Below are 25,861 nucleotides of genomic sequence, written 5' to 3'. Positions count from 1 at the left end.
GAAGATCTGCCTGAAGGACGAGGGGAGCGGGGTCTGCGTGAGGACGGAGAAGACCGTGACGGATCGCAGACGGGAGGATTTGCTCATGGGCTCAGGCAGCATCCAAGAACCTGCCTTCAGTTCACTTGACTTCAGCTCATGAGGAGACCGTGGGGAACCCAGAGGCCGCCGTCTGCACACCGCACAGCGTTTAACCGGGCTTCAAAACCCAGAGAGGCTGCAGGACGTTTGGCAGCAGGGATGCAGATGTGCAGCGCCCTCTAGAGGACACAGCAGGAAGTAAAAAGAAGCAAAACTTCATCCTTCACCCACAGGGACGGAGGTGGTCCAAAGCCTTCACCTTCACCTTCATCTTCAGTTCTGAAGTTTGATGCAAACCAGGAGGAAGAAGCAGCTGCTGTTCCTAAACAGACTACAGCTTATAAAAGAGCTTCTGGTCTTTTGAGTCCAACTGTGTTTTAACAAGTTCTTGTTAAAGAAAATTCACCTCAAAATTGCTCTTCTGAGTATTCCTTTTACTCAAATCGTTGTGAATCAGGAGCAGATGAAAAAACGCTGTTTGTTGACATAGAAAATACGCTGGGCGGGGCCACAAGCCTCCTTTTTTCGTCCGGATGGCTCCAATATCGCTCGCCATTATCGCCGCACCTGTAATGTTAGGTCTGGGGTGTGAGGGGCTGTAAGTTAGCGGGCGAGCACATAAACAGAGAGCTCTCAGGAATGGGGAGGGGAAGAGGGGCGGGGTTTCTCAGACTCAACAGTCCCACCCACAACCCGGGGGTGAATTTCGAATGAAGCCGTGCCGCTCTGCAGAAACTATGTCCTGGAGATCGACACAGGTTTTTACGTTTTGGCCAAAAACAGCCTCGTCATCATTAAAAGACCCCCAGAAGATGTTCAGTTTGTGTAAAATTATATCCTATCTCCGTTTTTTTGTGTGAAAATATTTCTTTATTTATTTCTGCTTCGTTCTGTCGTTGACCTCGTTTGTGAAAATATTGTTGTTTTTTTGACGTTACAGTGGAAGTGAAACCACAGAGGAGTTCTGCAGACAAACAGAGAACGTACAGAGAACTGCTTTACTGTGTTCCTATACAAACATTAGAAAACGCCGCGGGGGCGGCGGCGGCTTGAACATCCCGGCGGTTGGAGGATCGCCTCGTCGGGACTCGCAGCGGGAGGCGGAAACACCGAGGAGCCTGGCGGGAGAGAAAAGGCGAAGAAGACGACGGTCAGAGCGGCGAGGAGGAGGACCGGGAGAGCGGCGCTCGAGTCAGAGGCTGCTCGCCTTCCGCAGACGGTCCGTCACCTCCTCCTCTGCTCCTCATCCAATCTCCCATTTCTCTGCTGACTCCATCAAAACCAGGAGTTCAGGACAAAAACTTCTGACACAAGCAGCACTTTTTCACAGCTTCACTCCAGAAAAAACAACAAAGAAACGTTTTCTACTTTAAATATCTAACATTTCCACTGAGCTGTAAAGACTTTAGATCCATTGATCTGGAAAACGTCACATTTCTGTTGATTGAGTTTTTCTTTACTTTATATCATATTTTTAATGATCAGAAGTTCATCTGTTTGTGGACTTTTTTAATCCAAAGAACATTTAGACAAATTGATCTTAGAAAACTACGTAAGATTTCAGAATTTCTTTACAGTTACAGTTACATTAACTGTTTTTTTCATTGAACATCCAAACCAAGCAGCTAAAAAAAGCTGTTCTGCCTTCATGGAAAATGATCAAAGACGAGAACTTTGTCTAAAGAAACACTAACTTCTGCCTGCTGTGACGAACGGCCGTAGAAAATACTATTTATTAATGCAAAAACAGGCCCCCATTGAAAAACGCTCCTTAAGAGGAAAAGAAATCAGAAAATGGCCTTAATTCAGGTTTTCAGTTCAATTCTGGTCATTTTCCCCAAAATAAGATTATTTTCAAATTGAGAAACATTCAACACAAGACAGAAAATAACAAAATATCACAAAGTATTTTGAATCATTTGAAGTTTGAAAACCTCCTTTTTTTAAATCAAAAACTCAAATAAAATGAGTTTTATGACTCAGAATTAACATGAAATTATGACAATTTTATCTTTCATGTGTAATTCTGTCACAATTCTGTGACATTCGGACTGTTGTAGCATTTCAAATAGAATAAACTTGTATGTATTTATATATGAATGTTAAAGATCTAAAACTTTAAGCATAAATGTTTATTTTATTACATGATATTAGTAACAGACCTAAATATGAGTTCAGAGCTCATTTCAGGAAGAAATTGTGTTTTTCAAAGTTTGATTGACAGATTTCTCTTCTTCTCCTCTTTAGGGAACAGCCTGAGGCTCAAAGCTCACCTGGGGGGCTTCAGTCGCTCTCCTTCTTCAGGTACTTCCTCATGACTGATGCCACGTCCCCCCCCTCACTGCCCTCTGCCTCCAGCCTTTCTCCCTGGGGGGTCTCCCCCCTGCCTCTGGGCCCGCCACCATGCGAGCTTCCCGAGCTGGACGACTCCGTGTCGGAGCTCCTCCTGCTGCGTGTGGAGGGGGGCAGCTCCCCAAAGTGGACGCTCAGCGCCCTCCGGCCCCCCCTGACTGAGCTGGCCAGGCTGCTGGTGGACTGAGACCTGCGGATGGCGGGCAGGATGTCTGACGCCGCGTCGTCACGATCTCCGGTCAGGCGGCGGTTTCGGAAGACCAGCGGTTCGGAGCCCAGAGGGCCCTCCCCCTCATCTGCGGGAAGCGGCTTCCTGTAACGGAGGGCCTGGGGGGAGCGCTGGGGGGGCGTGAGCGTGGAGCGGGTGGAGTCCTCCGAGTCCTCCTCTGGGATAGATAGCGAGGGAGGACGCCGGGACACAAGAGAGGAAGACAGCGAGGAGAGGCGGGGCAGCGCCGGGAGCGAGGACGGGGACTCGCCGGAGCTAAAGAGGGGGGGTTTGGCCCCCGCTGCAGGGCCTTCAGCCTCGCCATTGGAGCGTGAGGTGGCGGCGCGAGGCAGGAGTGGCGAGGGTGGTTTGAGGATGCTGGGTCTGGGACACGGCTCCTGGACGTCCTCGCCCCCCAGGGACAGCGCCGAGGACCTCCGCCTGAGGGTGGAGGCCCCGGTGGTCTGGTAAATGGGCAGAGACACGGTGCTCCCACCGCCGTCTGAGGCGTCCGCCGCTCGCCGTCTACGAAGTCCATCCAGCAGCTCGGACAGGGCTGAGGAGGACGGGGCCCGGCTCAGGTGTTTGGTACCGACCCCCCCAGGCTCAGAACCCTCATCGTCAGGTTCCACACAAGATCTGAAGAGGGAAAAACCAGAAACATCACGACGGTTAGGAACCTCCAGCTGTCCGGTTACCTCTGATGAATCTGCCCCTTTGCCCCGCCTCCCTTTGCCCCACCTCCCTTTTTTAAATTTTTTCTGAATTAGATTTGAGGGCATTTATGAAAGTTTTTCTGGCAAACTATAGAAACAAAAAAGGAAAATGCGGTGATCTCGTGTCACATTCAGGATAAAACCGAAAACGTTTAAATCAGGAATCTGTTCACCATCAGCAGAAACGATTCTCATTATCTTCTAATGAAAACAAAACATTCCAAAGACCCCAAAGGCCCCCGGACTGAGCCATGGGGGACACCTCTGTGACATGGAGATCACATTCTCCTCCTGGGCTCATCGCTGCAGCGCCGCACTGAGGGGAACTGTACCAGGGTTCCTCTGCAGGAGAACAGGGACGTTCCAGAGTTCTCCTGCTTGGTCTTAACCAGAGTTCAGGTGCAGAACCATCAGAGGAAACCAGTTCTGGATCAGACCCGGACCAGTTTACCGTCCCATACGATCAGCCCCCCATGATGACCAACACTTTTTCAGGCTTCATCCCTTAGATGATGGTGCTAGTTCTGTCGAGAACCACAAAGTCGCACACTGATGATGTCACAGCAGCGACCGGCGGGCCTTTGGTACAGAGACATTAGGCGTGTTCGACATGAACCGGCGCCTCGCCAGCGATCGTCGACTTCGCAGCAAAAAAACTACCCAGCATGCACTGGTGATCTGTGCAGCGCCGCGTCCGCCTGGGTGGTCTCAACCACGCTTACCGACGGCAAAGTGAGACGCATTTCAAACAGATGTTCTTGGGAGCAAATATTTTATATTTGAGAACAAAACAACAGCTGCAGATAAAAAAATTGATTTAATTTTTCTGCAATCAATGAACGTCGATTAACCCGATAATTTGACCTCCCTGATAAAAAGTGCTGTCTTGTTTTTGGACATAAATACAGCCTGTGGTGTCAAACGCCCCCTGGTGGCTGCCGGGTGAACTGACCTGGTTCCAGAATTCCTTTTAAATGTGGCCTCCGGGACTCACCTGAAGCTGTAGGTGCTCATGGTGTCGGTGACGGACTGACGGCCATCTTGACTGCTGTACGGAGACCCCCCGCCGCGGGATCCTCCTCTCCACTTCCGGACCCCCTCCCCCACGTCCTCGGTCCCCACGGAGCCGGCGCTGGACACGGAGTCGCTGCAGGGTCAGAAGGACACCTCAGCGAGGCGGGAACTCCTCAGCTGTTCTCAGCATGCGAGCAGAGAGCGCCGACCGGATGGCCGGCTCTGGTTCCGGTAGAGGAGCCAGAACCGGGTTTTCAGAGCCGCCGTTCGATGATTGTTTTTTCAGAACGTAATCATCTGTCATCTGCATTTATGTCCTGCATTTCCGGCCAAAGATCACAGACGGTTAGTCGCCATGCATGACTCCACTTAAAGGACAATTTCTTTTCGGGTTTTTGCTCCTTCTTTTGTTCAGAGAACAGTTTTGTACTCACCAAAGTAATGAACTATCTACTCTAACTTCATGGAAGCGTCTGTGACGGTTAGACTGAGGAGAAGAGCGGAGCTCTGGAGTTCTGGAGAACCTCCACTGAATGAATTTCAGGTGGTTCTGGGAAGACCTCAACTCAGCGGCATTGTGGTAGAGTGTCCGCCCTGTGACCGGAAGGTCGCGAGTTCAAATCCAGGCCGAGTCCCTCTAAAAATGGGACCGTGCTGGACACTCAGCATTGAGGGGGGGTTAAACGACCAAATGGTTCCCGACCTTGGCTGAGTCTGCAGCCCCCCCCCCCCCCCTCCCAGGGGAGGGGTCAAATGCGGAGAACTAATTTTCACACAGCTGCCAGATAATTTACTTTAACTCAGAACCCAAACTTTCTAGAGGAATCCAGAGTTCTCAGAAGGTCAGGATGGATGGTTTAGCAGCTAAACCATCCATCCTGACCTTCTGAGACGGAGGCCTCATGCCGTATCTCCCCCTCCAAAGACAATTGGGTGTTTCCTCAAAAACCTGCTAACGTTCAGCCAGGAGTACAGAACGGGTTTTCTCCTAAACAAATCAGCAGGAGGAGTGTCCTCTGCTCCGAAGGTTTTGGTGAGTACAAACATGCATCATCCTTTAAGAGGCCTCTGCGTTTTACGTGACAAGCGTTCCAAATGTCCAGCCGCTGGACACCTGGACCTGCACATCACAGCAGCCCAACACCTCACTCAGAGTCGGGAGGTCCTTACAGGTCTTTCCGCCGGGTGAAGGACTCCACGGCGGTTTGAGCGCTGCGTTTAAGGGCAGAGCGTCAGAACGGCAGACGGGGGTCGATGCTTCACGAAGGGGGCGGGAGTGAAACTACCTTTCAGAGTCGCTGTCGTCGCTGGACTCCACCTCCTCCAGAGCGGCCTGCAGGTCTACGATGCGGCGGATGGACGTCTCCAGGTCGGCCTGCAGCGTCTGCCTGACGGCGGTGAGCTCCTCCACCTGCATCTCCTGTTAACAGAGGAGGGCGGAGCTGCTGCTCACCTTTAACCAGACAGCTGTTCTCCCCCCACACCCCCACCCTGAGACCTGTAGAGACCCGGGGGCTCAGTTCGCCTTCAGCGGAGCTCAATTAGCTCATCAGTCAAAGGCGAGCGCCTGACGGCGTGTCCTCTCAGGACGTGTGGCGCTCTGGCCGGGTCATTCACGGCTCAGTTGTGACATGCGCACGCCGCCGCCGCGGCAGGCGGCGTGATGGATTCATTCCATCTTTGCTTCCAGCGCTCAAAGTTATTGGCTCTGTGGGGTTGGAGGAGGCGGGCAGTTGTCATGGAGACGCGTGATCATGCCCGGGTGTGTGTGTGAGCGTGACCTTGAGGAGACGATGAGGATTAATAACTGTCAGAGTGTGAAGGAATTTGTTTTATTATTATCATTGTTTAAATGTATTTCTTTAAATGTTAACTTAGATTGACCTTTTTACCTCTTCTCAAAACAGTTGTGTGTTTGTTCATCTGCTTCTCATCCCAGCAAGGAAGAGAGGGGGGTTTACGACACACTGTCCTGAGCTGATAAGGGATACTGTTTGAAGTTAGAATCCACCAAATGGGTCATTATACAACACCCCCTAATGAACTTTTCCTCTTTGTTTTGAAACTGTTACCTCCTTCTTGTGTTCTTAATAAAAGGTGCACAGGGAGAGGCAGAACCTTTGAGAAGAGCAGCGTGTTGGTTGTCTTCTGTCACACTGGCTTCTTCTCCCTCGTGCATGAGAAACTTGATTCTTGCTGTGGTCTATTATTTCTAATTGTGTTTTTCTTTAATGTTTAGATGCATTTATCTGACATTCTTTGGTCCATTCGAGCCGGATGACAACATATCTGCGTCCTTGGGGGGAGGACCACGCCGATTGAAGTCTGTCGACAGCCCGTGAGACTAGGTCTGCGGAGGAAAGTCCGTCGTAGTGACTTCTACGCCGGCCAATCGACTGGTCTGATCCCTGGGTCCGGATTGACGTTATTCGTTAACCAGTCAGACCACAACAACAAGGCAAGTAAAGCGCTTTTACAGGGGTTCGAGTCCCCGAAGTGGCCCAGAATTCTGAGGGACAGGTTCAAGTCCTGTTGCCTGAAACACGTGTGGATTTGAAGTCCCGAAAAGGTCCAGAATTCTGTATAAAGGTGTAGGTTCGAGTCCTGCAGCCTAAAACGCGTTAGAGGGTTCAAGTCCCTAAAAGGCCTATTAAAATTTAAAAATAAATAAAAATAAAAACTTTTTTTTGGTGTGAATGTGTGTGCCTGTGTGAAAGGAGTGAACTTGTTCGAAACAGTGGGCAGCTGGAAACCTTGCGGTGTTAACACAAGGCTGCTTGTTGAAGTAGAACAAGATTTCATCTCATTTGGCTTTAGGTGAAAGGAACCCAGAGTCTAAAACGTGTTTTGCTCCTGGGAGGACCCTAAACGTGTGACCGGATCAGACAATAGGTCTGACCTAGAAGCTTGTTGCACGGGGAGTGAAATTCGGTCCTGAGAGAAATTCTCTGTTGGTTCTGATCGCACTCTGTGACTAACGTAAATAATAGAAAAATAAAAAAAACAAAAAACAAATGGGGAATTCAAATAGAAAAGTAGAATTAACAGGGGATTCAAAATACATGGAAAGAGCTCATCCAGGCTCAACTACGTTCTTGAGAAAATGGGATAAAAACTACGATTTTAAGGGGAATCTTGGAGTACAGGCATGTACTGAATTAGTTCAAAGGTTACAAATTAAAAACAATATAAAAAATAAAAAAGAAACAAAAAGTAGTGAAGAATTAATTTGTGCTAAACTGTGGTTAAATGAAGCAACAAAAAGAAAGAATGGCATTCAGAAAAGTAAAACTAGGGAAGCATGTCTGATTGCTAAAAAAGAGGATGATGAATCAGTTGTGATAAGACCAAGACCCCTGCAGCAGGCTGCAGCTGAGCTGCAGGGTGAGCAGGGACGTGATGAAGAAGGGGGGGAACAGAATCCAGCTGTTTTCTCACCCCCTCCCTATGAGGGGCCAACTGCTCCTTCCTTGACGGGTCTTTACCCACCACTGACTGATTTAAATAAACCAGAAAAAGAAAAAATGACGTTAAGAGGAAAAGGGAAAAAACTTGAATGGAGTAAAACTATGGGGGTTGGTTTGGAAGAAGCTGGAGGGTCATCTGAAATTGCTGAGACATTTCCAATGATTGAAGTGCCCAATCCCAGAGCTGGAGAAGATGGCCAGAGACCTACACTTCTTGTGTTTAGGACCTGGACAGTGGAGGATGTTAAGAAGGCAGTAGAGGGAGTTATCTCTCACAGGGAAAATCCACATGATTTTCATGAGCAAATGATGGAAGTTCAGAGAGCTTATCATCTGAATGGCATTGAATGTCAACAAGCATGGATGACTGCTATGAAAGCAGACTGGGCAAAAGTAAAGGGAAATTGGAATCCTATGAATGATGACGATCCACCCAGACCTCTTCCACATAACAGTCAAGAGTTAAATCAAAGTCTTACACTTTTAGGACAAAGAATTAGAGAAGCCTTTCCAATGAGACCTGACTATGGAAAGATTGGTCACACTAAACAAAAAGATGGAGAGTTAGTGTCTGATTTTACAGTCAGATTTGAAGAAGTTTTTAAAGCTAACAGTGGACTCAGAGATGATGATAATGATGATGGTGCCTATAGACAGCAGCTGAAACAAGCCTTACTGCAAGCTATGAGACCAGAGATTGCAGACTGGATAAGGAAGCATTACATTGATCTACCTACAGGAGCACTACAACAGTTTATGAATTTTGCTGTTCATGCAGAAAAAGTGATGGTGAATAAGAAGAAATTTAGAAATCAAAGTGTAGATACATTTTGGCAGGAGGAAAGTAGTGATGTGTTTTTTGGAAGGAACATGAACAGAGGAAGAAATCGTGGACGTGGCCAAGGGCGTGGTCGTGGAAAAGGAAATTTTAAAGGAAGTTTTAGAGGAAGGTTTAGAGAAAGTAGCAACAGAGGGTCAGAGCAGGTTGATGATAGATGTTGGATTTGTGGACAGAGAGATCATTGGCTGAGAGATTGTCCTGAAAGAAAGAAATCAGATTGACTAGATGGTAGAAGTAATGTCAAGATTAACAATGAATCTGAACCAGAAATTCAACCAATTTGTGATGAATTTTTAGATCTCACTGAAGTTTGTCTTATGGAAAAGCCAGAAATAACTCTTTATGTTCAGGGACAACCGTTTGTTTTTCTTTGTGATTCAGGGGCTTGTAGAACTGTGATAAGAAGTTATTACAATGATTTTCCTAAGTCAAATAAAACAATACAAATGAGATCTGCAGATGGTCAAATTGAAACTAAACATTTGAGTAAACCAGTTTGTTTTGAAAATCCTGACACTAATGAAACAACAAGCATTCCTGTGGTTTTAGCACCAAACTGTCCTTTTAATCTTTTAGGGAGAGATGTCATGATAAGATTAAAGTTAGGAATTTACCCCACAAGAGAAGGGGGGATGCAAGCACGACGTTGCCCAGATACAGACATCTGTGTGCTAGAAGGCAGAGGTGAACCATACTATTATTGGACTTTAGATCTACCGAAAACTGATCTTGGACAGACTGCAAAAAACTTAATGGAAAAAGCAAAAGCCAGAGTGTCACCCCATGCAGATTTTATGTCTCCAGAAAATCTGTATGTCATGTTAAGATGCAAAAAGTCTCCTGGCCCTGACAGGAGATATGACGAAGCAGTGAGTAAACTAGGTTATCAAAAATGTACAATAAATGATTTTTATTGGAAAGATGAAACTAGTTTCTGTACTGTGACGGTTACACCAGAAGCAAAAAATTTAATGTATACAGAAAGAGTGACAAGTTGGAAACAAATGGCAGATGCAGTTCCATTTATTTCTTGTACTAAAGGTTCACGAGAAAAATGGGAAGAAATGAAAGAACATGTGCAGGAAGTGACCTATACTTTGGACTGGCAGACTGATCCGGAAACTGGAATTTCTACCAATCCTGAAACTAAGTTTAAAAGGATTGCATTAAACTGGGTAGTGATTACACAGGCTAATGCGCATCTGACTGACAGAAGAAGCTGAGTGAAAATTATGTTGACAGAGGAAGAGGAAGATTCTCTTAAAGATCTTCCACAGTCACTTTGGACTAAAGGGCCAGCAGATGTAGGGTTAATTAAAGGATGCCCACCAGTGGTCATTAGAGGGAAGACAGAATATACTCCACGGAAAAAACAATATCCTTTAAAGGATGATGCAAAAGAGGGAATAAGGCCTGTGATAGATGAACTGTACAAAGCAGGAGTGTTAGTACAGTGCCCAGAGTCACCTTGTAACACACCAATTTTCCCAGTTAAAAAGGCTCCTCCTTCTACATCTTGGAGGATGGTTCAAGATCTGAGACCAGTAAATGATGCAGTTGTACAAAGAGCACCTAATGTACCAGATCCACACACTTTGTTAAATACCTTAGATCCAAGAGCAGAATGGTTCTCAGTAATCGATCTAAGCAATGCATTTTTTTCAGTCCCCTTACACCCAGATAGTCAATATTGGTTTGCATTTACTTTTGAAGGAAAGAAGTACACTTATACAAGACTACCTCAGGGCTATGCAGAAAGTCCTACCATTTTTTCTGATGCTATTTCAAACTGTTTAGCGGGATTTGAGCCACCTATGAAAAGTCAAATCATAACTTATGTAGATGACATTCTCATAGCATCAACCTCACAGGAGTTTTGTAAAAAAGACACCATAGCTTTATTGACTTATTTGGCAGAGACTGGAAACAAAGTAAACAAAGATAAATTACAGCTATGGACCCCACAAGTTAAATATTTAGGCCATACTTTAACATCTCAGGGTAGAAAATTAAATGAAGACAGAAAAGTGGCGATTTTATCAGCACCACAACCCTTAACAAAGAAACAAATGATGTCATTTTTAGGGTTATGTAATTACTGTCGCATGTGGATTCCAAACTATGCTGAAATAGCAGCCCCACTACAAGAGTTGATTTATGAAGCACCTATGGCAGCTTATGATAAAATTAAATGGACAGAACAAGGTGTAAAAGCATTTTGTGAATTAAAACAAGCATTAGCCAGAACAACAGTGTTAGCTCTTCCAGATTACAGTAAACCTTTCAGTCAAACTGTAGACTGTAGAGATGGATTTATGACGTCTGTTTTGTTACAAAAATATGGAGATAAACAGAGACCTGTGGCATTTTATTCTTCAAAATTAGATCCTGTAGCAAGAGCAACACCTCCTTGTGTTCAAGCAGTGATAGCAGCAGCAATGGCAGTGGAAAGCTCAGCTGAAGTAGTGCTTTTCCACAAGCTTACTCTGTATGTGCCGCATGCAGATGCAACAGCAAAGCAAGCTGCAACAAAAGATGTAGAAATATGCACAAATGAGGATGTGACTGCTGATGTTTTAAAGGAAATGCAACACAGCGCACCGAAACAAGAAAAAGATTTTTGGTTGAAAAAGGGAGCAAAGTTGGAACAAGGTCTTTATATCAGCACAGAAGGTAAACCTATTTTACCAAAATCCATGTACAAATGGGCAGCAATTTTGAGTCATGGTCCTTGCCATGTCTCAACAGGGGGGATGATGAACTTATTAGAGAAATATTATACAACTTATGGATTTATTCTCTATTCAAAAAATTTTTGTAAACAATGTGTAACATGTATGCGTCATAATCCCCAAGGCAATGTTAGACCTAAGAGAGGAAAATTTCCTGAACCACCTTTTCCTTTCCATACAATCCATATGGATTTTATTGAATTGAATAAAAGCAAGGGATTGAAATATTGTTTAGTGATTATTGATGCATTTTCCAAATGGGTTGAAATTTTTCCATGTGCAACACAAGATGCTATTACAGTAGCTAAAGCTATTTGTAAAAGAATAATCCCAACTTTTGGCATACCACAAGTGATAAGAAGTGATAATGGTACACATTTTGTAAATCAAGTGATAGACAAAATGGCTCAACATCTTTGTATTGATTTAAAGAGACATTGTAGTTATCACCCACAGAGTGCAGGATTAGTTGAGAGAACTAATGGCACTATCAAATCAAAGTTAAAGAAATGCATGTAAGAGACAAACAGACAGCGGCCTGACTGCATAGACATAGTTTAACTAAGCATGCGTATCACACGCACAGCAGGTCAACCTTTAACGCCTTTTGAAATGTTGTATGGACGTTCTTATAGGTTACCAGACCTTGATCCTACACAGCAACATTCTCCAGATGATGATGCAAATTTAGTGGATTATTTGAGAAAAATGTTTACCACTAAAGATGTGCAAAGGACAAATCAAGTGCCAGATTCCTTTTTATCTCCACAGGACACTTCACCAGTGCAGGTTGGTGACTGGGTGTTTGTGAAGGCCATAAAAAGGAAGTGTTGGTCCAGCCCACGGCGGGAAGGGCCATTCCAAGTCCTGCTGACTACACCAACAGCTGTAAAGATTGCTGAAAGGACGTCTTGGATCCATCTATCACACTGCAAAAAAAAGCATCTGGGTGAGGCTAATTCCAACTGCTAGGTGGGGAAGTCTGACTACAAAGGGAGGCAGCTGTATAGAAGCTGCTTGTCTCAACGTCAGCGAAGCCGAGACATCCACCTAGTCTTAGGGAAGAAAGCACACCAGATCTCTTTTGCACTACACGGATCCTACACTGTTAGAGGACTTGAGGAGGTGATGTGCTAGTAACCTCTCCCTCCCGAAGATAGGTACATATCCATCATGGCGTGTCCAACTGGGCTAAGAGACAGTTTATTTTGTTTACTGTTCCTGCCATTCCTGACAGGAGCCACCACATGGATTTGGTTCTTTTGGAATCATTATCCACCTGCAAGAAGAACCACCAACGAGGAAAGACTAAATGTTTCTCGACGATGGCTGAGTATTGATGAACATGATGTTTTGAATAGTCCAAAAATGAACATAACTCACCTGTATATGACAAATTCTTGGTATAGGTATGTTATGTTACTGGCTAAAGAAAGGAATAGATCTGATTGCTATGTTTGTTCTGTAATTCCAGCTTCATCCCTACATCCTAATTTGCAGGCAAAGCAATTTTCTGAGTGGAAAAGCGACTGTGTTATTGAATATAGTACCAGAGGGTATATTAGTACTGGAGCCGTCACCACTTCAAATGGTACGCTTGTAAGACCGAGTTGCAAGAGTTTGTATCAGTTTAAAAAACTGAAATTGACAAAATCATTAGCTCCATATGCTTGTGTAGAACCAGGAACTGTGTTTCCACATTGTGTAACTAACAACGGCACAGAATTTTTAGGAACTTTACCGACAAAGATGTGTCATGAACTTCTTGTTCCCTTCACAGTCCAGATAATCAATGACAGAGTTTCCCATGGTTATGCAGTTCCCTGCCCTGGAGGACGTTGTGTTGGATCTAATCCAGATTTGATGCCAGGTAACAATGGTACTTATGTGGTTGATCAAATGTTTTGGTTATGTGGGCAGGCCCTCTACCTCAGTCTGCCTAGAGACTGGAGTGGGATTTGTGTTTCTGTAAAGGTCACAGGTCACACTTTCATAGTTTCTGCAGTCCATGAGCCTCACCTCCGCCACAGACGTAACCTTATTGATGTCAAGCCACATGATTCCATTTGGGGATCAGATGTACCTGAAGACCATAAACTCTGGAATACGGGGCAAAAGGTAACTATGGCATTGTTTCCCTGGGTAGGAACTGCTAAAAACGCTCTCAGAATTGAGACGATTGATTATAGATTAGGTTTATTTTTGAACGCTACAATTAAAGCATTTAAAGGCTATAGTGAAGAAATGTCAAGCATGAGACTTATGGTTCTACAGAACAGATTGGTTTTGGACTTATTGGTTGCTCAGGAGGGAGGTGTTTGTAAAATGTTAAATGATACCTGTTGTACATTTATTCCTGACAACACCGATGAAGGTCACAGCGTCACTGAAGCATTACATCAACTTGAAAAGGTTCAGCAGGCAATGCAGGATGACAGGAAACCCCAATCTTGGGATTTCTTCTCCTGGTTTGCTTTTGGTTCCTGGTGGCAACTTTTGTTAAAAATAGTGATACCTATTCTTATGGTACTGATCATATGTTGTGTGTTCACTATGTGCATTTTTCCTTGTATTCAATCTATGATTTCCAGAGCAGTGAATGGTGGAGTACAGAGTGTTCTTCTGATTCAAGAATACAACTTGTTATTAAAGGGAGAACAAGATGACTGTAATGATTTTGAAATTGAAATGACTTGAAAAAAAAAAAGAACTTCTCATCTGAGTGTAAATTGAAAGTGTTATGAAAATGAAGATGTCACAGAAAACTGAAAAGAGATGTGATATTGGATGTGAGATTTTGACATTTATCAATGATAAACAGGTGGGAGTATGTGAAGGAATTTGTTTTATTATTATCATTGTTTAAATGTATTTCTTTAAATGTTAACTTAGATTGACCTTTTTACCTCTTCTCAAAACAGTTGTGTGTTTGTTCATCTGCTTCTCATCCCAGCAAGGAAGAGAGGGGGGTTTACGACACACTGTCCTGAGCTGATAAGGGATACTGTTTGAAGTTAGAATCCACCAAATGGGTCATTATACAACACCCCCTAATGAACTTTTCCTCTTTGTTTTGAAACTGTTACCTCCTTCTTGTGTTCTTAATAAAAGGTGCACAGGGAGAGGCAGAACCTTTGAGAAGAGCAGCGTGTTGGTTGTCTTCTGTCACACTGGCTTCTTCTCCCTCGTGCATGAGAAACTTGATTCTTGCTGTGGTCTATTATTTCTAATTGTGTTTTTCTTTAATGTTTAGATGCATTTATCTGACACAGAGGGAGGAAGGAGGATGAGGAGGCGTCATGAGCGTGTTCCTAAAACGCGGCCTTCAGCTCATCGTCATTATCGGTTTATGAGAACACGCCGTCCTGGACGCAGAGACGGACGAGTCTGAGCGCGGAGAAACCCGGAGAACGGCAGGAGATCAGCCGTGGAGACGTCTGCCGCCGACCCCCACCGCTGACGGAGGACCGGATGGACGATCCCTCACCTGTGGCTGCGGTTCTGTCTCACATCTGTTCAGAACTTTAGCAAAATTCTAGAAGGGTCCAAAAACACATGATTTGACAATGACGCCGTTTCCATTAAATGATGATTATGCGAATAAACACAAACCAGCCGACGCCATCATTCCATCAGAAACACGGTTGTGATCAGAGATTTGATTGACAGCACATACATTCACATCTCCACCACGGCGCTAGCGCTCATCATCATCATCGATAAATGACGTCGGTCAGCGTCTTCTTCAGGCCGTGGAGCGGCGAATTCCTAACAGCATCACAGCTTTTGATGAGCTGTGATGCTGTGGGACGTCTGGTGGCGCCGCTGTGCAGCGCCAGTTCCTACCAAGGCGTCCATCGCCACCCGGTTGTTGGTCACGTGACTCATTTAACTTAAAAAGTGTTTCCATTGGCGCTTTGTGAAACGTGTCCATTTGATCCTCCTCAAAAACCACCTCCTCTAAGCACAAAAACCTTTTTTCACATGTTTTTAAAATGTCTTTAGGCACATTTATGATCACAAATCCAGTTTGCACATTTTCATAGTCGGAGGAAACGCGGCGGATGTCTACAACATCGCAAAGGTTTCATCCATTTGCCCCATGGGGGGCGATAAAAGGCCGCTTCCTGCCTAAAGTCACAGCGTTCCCAGAAGTCCTTTCATTTCGATGATGCTGTGTTTTTTTTTTAGAAAAACTCAAAAATTTGTGTCGTTTTTTAGGACAAAGTTTCTCATTCAGAAAAACATCAACGTGAAAAAAAACAAAGCTACTTTGGAAAATATGGATTTTGAAAGCAGAGTTTCTGAAAAAAAGCCATAGAATTATAATAATGATTTAAATGAATATTTCAAATATTTCATTATTTTAAAATAATAAAGAGGTTTTTAAAGCAAAATGAAATATATTTAATAATATAATGGCTAATTTAAAATCTGTGTGCAGGTTTTTCACAATTTCATGATATCTTACTATATTTAGGAGAGATTTATTGGTTGATAATGTGATTGATTGCATGAGGTCATATTTACTGACTTCATTCTGAACAGTTTGGGACTCCGTAGTTCTGGTCTTAGATGTCCTCAGGAGCAGAAATGCAGATTATTTTTGGGATGAAATTTTCACTATTCAGCCTTTTTAAATCACCTTAAACTCAAAGATGTAAAAATAATAAGTAATTAATAATTAAACTAATAATAACAAATAAGAAAATAAAAAAAGTAATACAAAATAAATAAATAAAAAAGATGCTCCGCCTCTTAGCACGGATGGGACCGTTTCACGGTGGGTTGACATAAAGCGCCTTCTGCACACGGTTCTGTCTGCCAAAATCATTTTCTAGGACATAGTTTCTGCAGAGCAGCAGGACCCCGCCCCCTCTTCCCGTTACTGATTGACCTTGTGGCCCACACAGTGTGTGTTCTCTGTTTTTAAATACGATCTTTTTCAAATGTCTGCATCTGATTCACAAGGATTTGAATAAAGAAATACTCAGACGTGGGATTTTCAGCTCAGTTTACTTCATGTAAGAAAAATTACCCCAAGAACACGTTAAAAAAAAACATTAAAAACACCTTTTTTTGGTTCCTTTAGTGTGTGAATGTTTCCTGAAACAGGATCCGTTCAGTTTAGGAGCATCTTCTGAAAACCCTCATCCATAGATTTATCGTCAAAGAACGTCACAAACTGACTTCCTGAAGGTCCAGAAAAGGATCCTGCAGTCCTGAACGCAGCGCTTTTGAGTCTCACTGTTCATTGGAAACGTTTGCTGTGTTTTCTGCTCTAAGGTTGTTTGGGTTCCTGGTTCTGATCCAGTAGAACCTCCGTCTTTGGAGAAGAACCTCCCCCACTGACGGATCCTGAACCCTGATCCAGAAAATGTGTTTCCTGTCCTGTGGATGTGTGTGTGTGTGTGTGCATGCGTGTGTGGTTGTGTGTGCGTGCGTGTGCGTCTGTGTGTGTGTGTGCGTCTGTGTGTGTGCGTCTGTGTGTGTGTGTGTGGTTGTGTGTGCGTGCGTGTGCGTCTGTGTGTGTGCGTGCGTCTGTGTGTGCGTGCGTGTGCGTCTGTGTGCGTACGTGCGTGTGCGTCTGTGTGTGTGTGTGCGTCTGTGTGTGTGCGTCTGTGTGTGTGTGTGTGGTTGTGTGTGCGTGCGTGTGCGTCTGTGCGTGCGTCTGTGTGTGCGTGCGTGTGCGTCTGTGTGCGTACGTGCGTGTGTGTCTGTGTGTGTGTGTGTGTGTGCGTGCGTGTGCGTCTGTGTGTGTGCGTGTGTGTGTGCGTGCGTCTGTGCGAGTGTGTGTGTGTGCGTGCGTGTGCGTCTGTGTGCGTGCGTGCATGTGTGCGTGCGTGTGCGTCTGTGTGTACCAGCTCCATCCTCCTGCGGCTGCTCTCCTGCTCCCTCTGGCTCAGCTCCTCCATCTCCACCCTCATCTCCTGCAGCCTCTGCTGGCAGTACCGGGCGTTCTCCTTCTCGCGGGCTTCGGCCTGGGCGCTCCGCTCCAGCTCCTCCCCCAAACGGACCACGCTGTCCCTCAAACGCAGCACCAGCACCTGAACCCAGACGGAGGTGAGCGTGGACGGAGACCCGGTGCCGGAGCTCCAGCACCTTCCTCTCACCTCAAACCTCTTGACTTGTCCTCTTTGGAACTCCAGCTTGTTCTCCAGGTCACAGATGCGAGCCTCCTGTTTGCTGACGATGCTGCGCCCCACGGTGGACGCCTCCAGGAACTGCAGCCTGGACGCTCGCTGCTGCAGCTGCAGGGAAGGAGGACGGCGGGTGACGACGGGACTCGGGGAAGCTGGCGCTCCTCAGGGACTCACCTGCTCCTGCAGGGCGTGTCTGTGCCTCTTCACCTCCTCCAGCTCCGCCTGCAGCTCCCTGATCTGACTGATGTCACTGGAGGACTGAGGAGGAGAAGCCCGGTGAGGATCTTCACCTGCGGCGGCGTGATAGGAGCGCGCGGGGACGCACCTGAGCGATGAGAGCTTTGTGTTTCTTCATGAGCTCGTTCAGGTCCTCCTGGTCCTCCTCCACCCGCTTCAGCAGGTCCGCCTTCTCGTGCTGCAGCAGCGTCACCTGTTCATCCACCTGGACTCACACAGAGGCTCCACCCTCACTTTTGCAGACAGGAGAACCAGGAGCCCCCCCTCGTGGTTCCACAGTGAAGCCACTCATTCCATTTAAAAAATGCTTTGAGGTTTCCGACGCATCAGAGCGTCATCCTCGAGTCTGTGAAGGAACTCCTGGACGAGCAGCCTGACATGGGCGGAGCTAACGCGTGCTGTCACATCTGCCCGTCAGGAGGCCACGCCCACCACCTTTCTGATTTTCATCAAAGCGTTTAAAACTTCCAGGTGGTTCTGTTTTTTATAGATACCTGGCTAAGGGGGAGGGGCTTATTAGTCTGAAAGGACTCCTAACGATAGCAGACTCCAGCCGTGCTCTGGCAGCGTCGGCGGATGAACGAACGCCGCCTTTGATGCTTCCTGATGCGCTGATGAAAGCAGGGGAGGGCGGAGCTCCGACTCACCAGGCTCTTCTGCTTGCAGAGGTTCTCCAGCTCCAGCTGGGCGTTCTCCAGCTCCTGCGACAGCATCTTCTGGACTTTCTCGGCCTCCAGCCGCCTGGCCTCGCCCTCCTCCAGCTGGACACACAGACCTGGTGACCGTCCCGCACACGGACCGGCGGGCGACCTGGCGGGCGACCCGGCGGGGAGCGAAGGCGCCGGCTTACCTGGCAGTGCAGCCGCTCGATCTGCTCTTTGCTCCCGTTGGGCTGGTTGGAACCCGAGGCGTCGATGGCGGCGAGCAGCAGCTGGGAGTCGGCCAGCAGAGCCCGAGTTCTCCTCAGGTCTGTCCTCAGCTTCTTCTCCACATCAAAGTCTCGGTGTCCCACCTGCAGGACCACAGCATGTTGGTTTTTTTTTACCGTTTTCTCGTGACGAGGTCATGTGGTTATCAGGAGAAAACGAGTCTTCTGATAAAAGACCCAAGAGGCCACAGTCCCTCCATCCTGCAGCTCTCATGCATACTTCTTTACCCGTGTAAACGGCCTGATCCCCCCAGCTGATCACTACTGAGCTGCAGTCGCCTGCGCAGCTGCAGCCGCACTGATTTGAATGTTGTTAATGACGGACAACGGTAGACCGCCATTTTAATCGATCCGTTCTTCTGGCGTTTGACGTTTTCTCTGACAAACTGCTTTGTTTGGCTGTGGATTGTAGGAAAACCAACAGAGCATTGAAGCGGACCGAGATGGGCTGGGTGACTGTCTAGAGGTCAGTGAACGCACCACGCAGAGACCAGCTTCTGTTGTTGGGGGGTTTGGGCTCATGGGGTTCAGTTTTTGGCTGAAAAGGTAAATAGGGGGAGGGGCTGATGCATGAGACAGTATCAAGTTATTTTAAGGAGCGCATCTCCACCAATAAATCAAAAATGGCCTGAGAAAACCACTTTAGAGGAGCGTAGGAATCATTTAGAAAATGTTTTTTTTTTACAGGTTTGAAATCAGTGACTGGACGTACGACTGCGTGTGAACTACTTTCCTGTTCTTTAAGACCTAAGAAAGCCTCTGGATAAAAGACATCTGCAACTTCAAATAAAACAAAAAAAGCATCAAAAATCATAAAAAAATGTACATTTGAGGTAAAATCCTTGCAGTTGGTGAAATGTTACAGTTTTTACACAAAATAATTCATGTTAGAAATTGTTTACTGCAGCTTTACTAAATAAAGTCTCATCTTTATTTGAATATTTGTCTCAGTTCGAATCAGTGAAGAAACTTTCAAAGTAAAAGCAGAGAGAACTCACAGGAAAAATGAGGCATTCTTTCCAAAATAAAACGATTTTAAACCAAAACTTTTAGATGAAATAAATGAAAAACAGAAGCAAAGGTTTCTGAACGCCTGCTCAAAGGGGCGGGGCTTACCTGCTCACACAGAGTGGCTATGAGGCCCTCCAGGTCGTGTTTCTCGTGGACCACCATCTGCTTCTCCTCGTACTCCTGCTCCAGCTGCATCTCCAGCTGCCGGAGCTGTGCGGCGAGAACAGCGGTGAGCGCCAAACTCTGGAAGAAAGTCTAGACGCTCAGCAGTGAGGAGGGTTGGGCCAAAACGGCCGGAGCTCAGACCGGAGACAATTCTGGGTAATCCGGCATAGATCCCAGAGGGAGTGTAGCGGATTCTTCCCTCTTTGTGGGCAGCAGCTCCCATCAAACATGGCCTCACCCGTCTCTGAGAGGACTTGTGGACGTCCTCCAGCTCCTCCTCTTTGTCCTCCAGCTCCTTCTGATGCATCTGCTTCATCCTCTCCATCTCCATCTCAAAGCGCATGTGGACCTGTGGGAGGAGGCGGGGTTATGAGCGGCGGGCTGACGACTTGCAGCACTGGAGCGCCACAGCCACGCAGACCTGCTGCTGCTGCTGGATCTGAGCGGCCAGTTTGGCCATTTCCTCCGTCTGCTCGCCGGCCTGGCTCTCCAGGAGGCGGAGCTGCCTCTTCAGGTCCGGCAGCGAATCCGTGGCGAGGTGGAGCGGCAGGCTGAGGTCCCGGATCTGAGCGCACAACTCCTCCTTCTGCTTCTGCAGACGGGTCGCCTCGGCTTGGCTCTCCTGCAACAAACATCAGAGCTTCTTTAGGAGAGGACCGCCGAAGAAGACGCCGCCGCCGGACCGCCGTGACATCATCACAGCTAGAAACTGAACGAAGAACTTTCCTAAAGCAGGGAGGAGCTCCGACATCAACAATGATGTAAACATCAACACAAAGATCAAAGTAAGCATGAAAATAAACATAATTTGAGTTAACATCAACATAAACAACTATACAAATGTCAACATAAGCATTTATGTAAACATCTACGCAAAAAGAATGCAACAACACAAACGTCAACAAAATTATCAACACAAAATGCAAAAAAAACAGATAAATGTAAGTTTAAACATAAACATCACTGTAAACTTCAACAAACAACATTGTAAACACTGACATGAACATCAACACAAACATCAAAGTAAACATTTCCGTGAACATGGACACAAGCATCGTCACAAACACCGGCGTTCATTGCTCCGCCCCCCACAGACCTGCAGACTGCGGCGGAGGTTGAAGATCTCCGTTCCCAGGGCGGCGTTCTCCTGAGAGGCTTTCTCCTTCTGCTCCCTCTGGTTCTCCGCCTCCTCCAGCGCCTGAGCCAGCTCGCTGTCGAACCTGCGCTCACAGAATCGGCGGGTTTGACACGACAACTGAACACTCTGGACTCACAGAGGAAGGTTCTGTCGCTGCGGCGGCGGCGGGACGTTTTCTGCAGACGCACCATCACTCATTTATTCTAAATAAAGGAAGATGACCTCCCGTTAACTGACTGGGAGTCTCTCAGCCGTGATGATGTCACGACGCTGAAGTTGGCTTCCGATTCACAGCTTCCGATTCGCGAAGGCACTAAAGAAACATTCCGCTGCATTTTTCGCATTAAGATCACCTAAAACCGGGTCCTGTTCAAAAACCGCTGGACCTGGACTGCTCAAACCTGGATTAAATTATGCATTAGATACCAAAGAACACATTAAACATAGTTTCTGATTTGTGAAACCTTCCTCTGATTTGTGAAATAAGTTGATTTTTATCGCTTTTTCTCAGACCAGGTCCTGTTCATGAAATTTGGGTGGAAATGTATTTTTTTATTCCTTAACACTTTTATTTTTTATACTGCATTGTACTATTGTATTTGTTCACACAGGTACGAGCCGGTGGCCCTAACATATCACCTGGGTGACCAAAATCACTTTGTTACAATCCACAGACTTCTGCCCAGACAAAAGCTGGCACTTTTACGATGCACTACAGGAATCCAAGAAGGCTAGACGAGGCGACATCTAAATCTCAACATACAAAAGAAACTGGGAAACAGATGTCAGATTGGACAAATAGTTATGGTCATGGTTAGCATGTTCCCCTGACTTCCGCGTTTCTTCTTGGTTTGTTTTCTGATTTACTTTAAAGTTCCTGTTATGGTGTTTTCTTTAAAGTTGTCCTTCCCTTGTCCCCATTATCCTTACATTGCATAAAATGTGATAAAATGATACTATTTCCCACAGCGGTTTTTGAACAGGACCTGGTCTGAAGTGGACCAAGTGTGTAAAATGTGATAAAAATCAACCTATTTCACATTTTCACAAATCAGAGGAAGGTTTCACAAATCAGAAGCTATGTTAAATGTGTTCTTTAGTATCTAATGCATAATTTAATCCAGGTTTGAGCAGTCCAGGTCCAGCGGTTTTTGAACAGGACCCGGTTTTAGGGTGCGAAAAATGCAGCGGAATGTTTCTTTAGTGCCTTAGCGAATCGGAAGCTGTGAATCGGAAGCTAACTTCAGCGTCGTGATGATGTCCGTAAATCCGTCTGTTATGCGCTCAGTGCACGGCTGTACGTGTGGCTGTGCACGTGCAGCCGTGCACGTACAGCCGTGCACGTAGTTTTCTATGTTTTAGAGCCACGAAGGTGCTTGATGACCACGGGTGGCGCTCAGAAACACACCTCCTCTGCTTGCGCTCCAGATCGTGCGAGCGGCCCTGCAGACTGTCCATCTGGACCCGGGCGTCCTGCAGGTCAGAGGTCACGCGCCGACAGTGGCGCTTCAGCTCCACCGCCCCCCGCCTGGACTGCTCCAGCTGCGCCTGCAGCGCCGCCACCTGCAGGGCAGACAGTTTTGCAGTCAGAGGGGGAGCTGCCGCCCCACCCAACCCCCACCCCCGGCCACGCACGCCTCACCTTGGCGTCCAGCTCCTGCCGGCTCCGTCGCTCCGCCTCCAGTTTCTCCTCCGTCTGCTTCAGCCGCCGGCGGACGAACTCCACCTCCGTCTGGCAGCAGTCCAGCTGCACGGACAGCTCGCTTCCTGACAGACGGACGGAGAGGTGAGACGTTTCCGCACAGCTCCGTCATTCAGCCGCTGCTGAAATCCATGTTTCCGCTGACGAACGCGTCGCTGTTTGTCCAGAAAATCTTCTTCCGTTTCAGATTTTTCACATTTTGTAAGAAACCCCAGAAAGCTGGACCTTCTCCGTTTTTTTGCAGATGACGAGGATTCGGTGAAGGAAACGTGTTTCTGATATGCAAAAATTCTATAAAAGCAACATTCCAGTTTGTTCTTTTTTTCTTTTTTCATAGAATATTATTATAACACTGAGAACTCAGAGTCCCAGTCTCACTTTCAGAGCCAAAAGATTCTTTATATTTTGTTTTTCCATAAATCCTGAATTATTAACAGATGGACATTTTCTGTGCTAAGGTTTCTTAACAGATGCCTAATTTACCATTAATCTCCATTTTAACAGGTTTCCTCAGACCAGAAACATCTTCAGGTGGACAACATTGATGGACTGAATCTTCCTTCTCTGTCAAATGTTTGCTGCTGGTTTAAACTTAGACTTTGTGATGAAGATGAAGACGTCAAACCTGATGCTAACAACCCGACGCTAACTTCAACCACGTCAGACTTTCAAGGTGTGATGAATGAATAAAGCAAAATAAAATGACACAACCGTCGTGAAACTGGTGTTTTCTAAATAAAATAATAAATATTATCTTCTGTGTGTGAAACATTGGAGACCCAATCACCGCAGCTTCTGGTCCGTGAGAACAACTGTCTCCATAAATCTGTTATGGGAGGAAAACTCCTGGTTTTGTCCGTAAACAGCAGCTTCATGTTTCTTGAAAGTCTTCTTCAGGTTCTTCTTTTCTCCCCAAAGAGAAGCTTTGAGTTCCTAACTTTGCTTTCCGAGCAGCTGCTTAAAGTCACGCGACGCGTTAAGACGCACATACAAAATAAAACTTCCGTCATTATCGGAGAAAAAAAAAAAAAACAGAAATAATCAAAGTTAACGCGTGCATTTGTTTTCTGTCTGCGGCCCGGTACCAAGTGGCCCACGGACCGGTACCGGGGCGTTAAGGACCACTGTTCAGAAGTCTGACAGCCAGTGAAGGTGTCTTGCATCCCTCCCTTTACCCCCCAGTAAAGTCTGGGTACAGGCAGGTGTGCAGGAAGGCATCTACCTGAGGCGGCCTCTCTCTGACCCGCAGCCCCCCGCGCTTTCTGCCTCTCCTCCTCCAGCGTCCTCTCCAGCGTTTCCATGGTAACTCTGCACTGATCCAGCCGCGTCTGCGGGGGAAGGACGCCACGTTTCAAACTCGACAGGTGAGAAGCCGAAAGGCTGGTGTTTCCAAGCGGGCCGACCTGCAGGTCTCTGTTTTCCCGGCTGAGTCGGAGCCTCTCGGCCCTCTCCACATCCAGAGCCTGGCCCACCGCGTCGCCGCGGAAACGCTCATCACTCAGCTCAGAGGTCACAGCAGTGACCTGCACAGGTGGATAGGCCATCATATGTGTGTGTGTGTGTTTGTGTGTGTGCGTGTGTGCGTGCACAAACCCTGCTCTCCAGGCTGTCAGCAGTCTGCCTCAGTTCGTTCCTCTCCTTTTCGGATTTTTCCAGACGGCGTCTCAAAGCGGAAATTTCATCCTGGGGAGAGGAAGAAGTGAAGCGAAATTTGATCCGGAAACGCCGTTTAACGGCCTCAATGGCGTTAAAGTGAACTACCCTCAAATATTATATCATTATGTGATGTATCTCAACCTCAAAGATTCAGCTGGGTTCAGGTCAGAAACACTTTATTTAACAAAAAAACCCAAACAAAGTGACCTGACCCACACGAGTCACTTTATTCATTCATAGGATTTATTTCTGGTTGTGAATCCGGAGACGAAAAAATGCAGTTCCTATTTGTGACGTAGAAGGGGAAGAGGGGGCGGGGTTGCTCCACAACAACCGTCCTGCCTGCAACTCAGAGGTGAATTTTGAATTCAATCCTGCCGCTCTGCAGAAACTATGTCCCAGAAAACGACATCGTTTTTTTAGATTTTGGCTAAAAACGGCGTCATCAGAATTAACTGGGAACGCTTTGACAATAGGTCAGAAGGTGATCGGAGTGGATCCCTAAACTACAGATTCCTGATGTGGTTTGTGACCCTGAAAGCCTCAGGAGTTCAAGCATCCAGTGTCTGCGTCAGTCGGCAAACCTCTTTGGCCCGCAGCCTCTCGTTGTCCATGTTGACGTCCAGCAGAGGGCGCACTCTGCAGAACAGTCTCCACCAGCTCCAGTCCGACACCGACCTCAGGACCCGCAGGTTCCTCTGCAGACAGCGGACCGCCATCTGCTGCACCTGAACGCAACACGGGACGGAAACTCAGGAAACAAAGGTTTTTCCAGCTGAACAGGTTTGACTTTTCAAAGAAAATCTTTTAGGGAAATGATTATAAGAAGGTTTGACATTAAATCTGGACAAACTATTGTTACTTAACCCTTGTGCCACCGTGTGGGGTCAAAATGACCCCACCCTTCCATTGACGTGTTCTCCCTACCATGACAAAGGTGGAAAGATTTCATGTAATCCATGGACACCAGTGAAGATCACAAATCATTGAAGAAAAAAGGTTCAGAGCACTGTCTAGTGGGTCTAGATGACCCAACTCCCAACTAACAACATTGGGAGTTGGGTGATCTGGACCCCACAAGATAGCACAAGGGTTAGAAAAAGTAAATAAAAAGTGACCTAAATAAGGAACACAAAACTGAGATTTAGATCATAAGAAGGAGAACAAAACGACAAACACAGAACAACTGCGAGGAGCAACACTAGACAACGTGGATGCAAAACACAACAACCTGAAAGACAAACAAAAGCCGACACAAACATGGAAGTGAGAAGCAGGCGTCCTCGGACCGACCTTCAGTCTGCGGTATTTCTGACGGGCCAGGTGTCCCAGGCCGGCGGCCTGCAGGTGGACCAGCCAGCCGGTGACCTGCTGGTCCCTCTGCTGCTCCAGGTCCCGCAGCACGCCACGCCTCATGAAGACCTGAGACGCAGCAGAAGGCCCCCGTGAGCCGCGCCCGAGTCACCCGTG

General features: G+C 46.6%; 1 protein-coding gene and 1 long non-coding RNA gene across 3 annotated transcripts in view; one reads left to right on the top strand and one right to left on the bottom strand.

The window, feature by feature from the left end:
- Positions 1-928: 928 nt before the first annotated feature.
- Positions 929-25,861, bottom strand: part of myo18b (myosin XVIIIB) — a 39,188-nt gene continuing 14,255 nt past the window's right edge. The window contains exons 24-45 of one of the 2 annotated variants that reach the window (XM_023960435.1): positions 25,685-25,813; positions 24,976-25,119; positions 24,329-24,418; positions 24,139-24,258; positions 23,958-24,063; positions 22,676-22,800; positions 22,442-22,596; positions 20,992-21,115; positions 20,317-20,517; positions 20,134-20,244; positions 19,836-19,940; positions 18,642-18,803; positions 18,439-18,552; positions 17,880-17,996; positions 17,729-17,812; positions 17,525-17,662; positions 17,273-17,458; positions 5,658-5,791; positions 5,542-5,583; positions 4,352-4,504; positions 2,355-3,280; positions 929-1,199 (exon numbers count right to left, since the gene is read on the bottom strand). In XM_023960435.1, coding sequence (XP_023816203.1) covers positions 2,365-3,280; positions 4,352-4,504; positions 5,542-5,583; positions 5,658-5,791; positions 17,273-17,458; positions 17,525-17,662; positions 17,729-17,812; positions 17,880-17,996; positions 18,439-18,552; positions 18,642-18,803; positions 19,836-19,940; positions 20,134-20,244; positions 20,317-20,517; positions 20,992-21,115; positions 22,442-22,596; positions 22,676-22,800; positions 23,958-24,063; positions 24,139-24,258; positions 24,329-24,418; positions 24,976-25,119; positions 25,685-25,813 — 3,456 coding nt within the window. In that variant the 3' untranslated portion in view covers positions 929-1,199; positions 2,355-2,364. The remainder of the gene's footprint in view (positions 1,200-2,354; positions 3,281-4,351; positions 4,505-5,541; positions 5,584-5,657; positions 5,792-17,272; positions 17,459-17,524; positions 17,663-17,728; positions 17,813-17,879; positions 17,997-18,438; positions 18,553-18,641; positions 18,804-19,835; positions 19,941-20,133; positions 20,245-20,316; positions 20,518-20,991; positions 21,116-22,441; positions 22,597-22,675; positions 22,801-23,957; positions 24,064-24,138; positions 24,259-24,328; positions 24,419-24,975; positions 25,120-25,684; positions 25,814-25,861) is intronic. The other variant, XM_023960436.1, reaches the window with a different exon arrangement.
- On the top strand, positions 18,801-19,655 carry LOC111948286. Its single transcript, XR_002874248.1, has 2 exons — positions 18,801-19,185; positions 19,407-19,655. It is a non-coding gene; the product is annotated as an uncharacterized LOC111948286 (long non-coding RNA).

Source organism: Oryzias latipes, chromosome 12 (genome assembly GCF_002234675.1).
Source record: "Oryzias latipes chromosome 12, ASM223467v1".
In the NCBI taxonomy this organism is placed as follows: domain Eukaryota; kingdom Metazoa; phylum Chordata; class Actinopteri; order Beloniformes; family Adrianichthyidae; genus Oryzias; species Oryzias latipes.
This window is presented reverse-complemented; position numbering and strand designations above follow the sequence as displayed.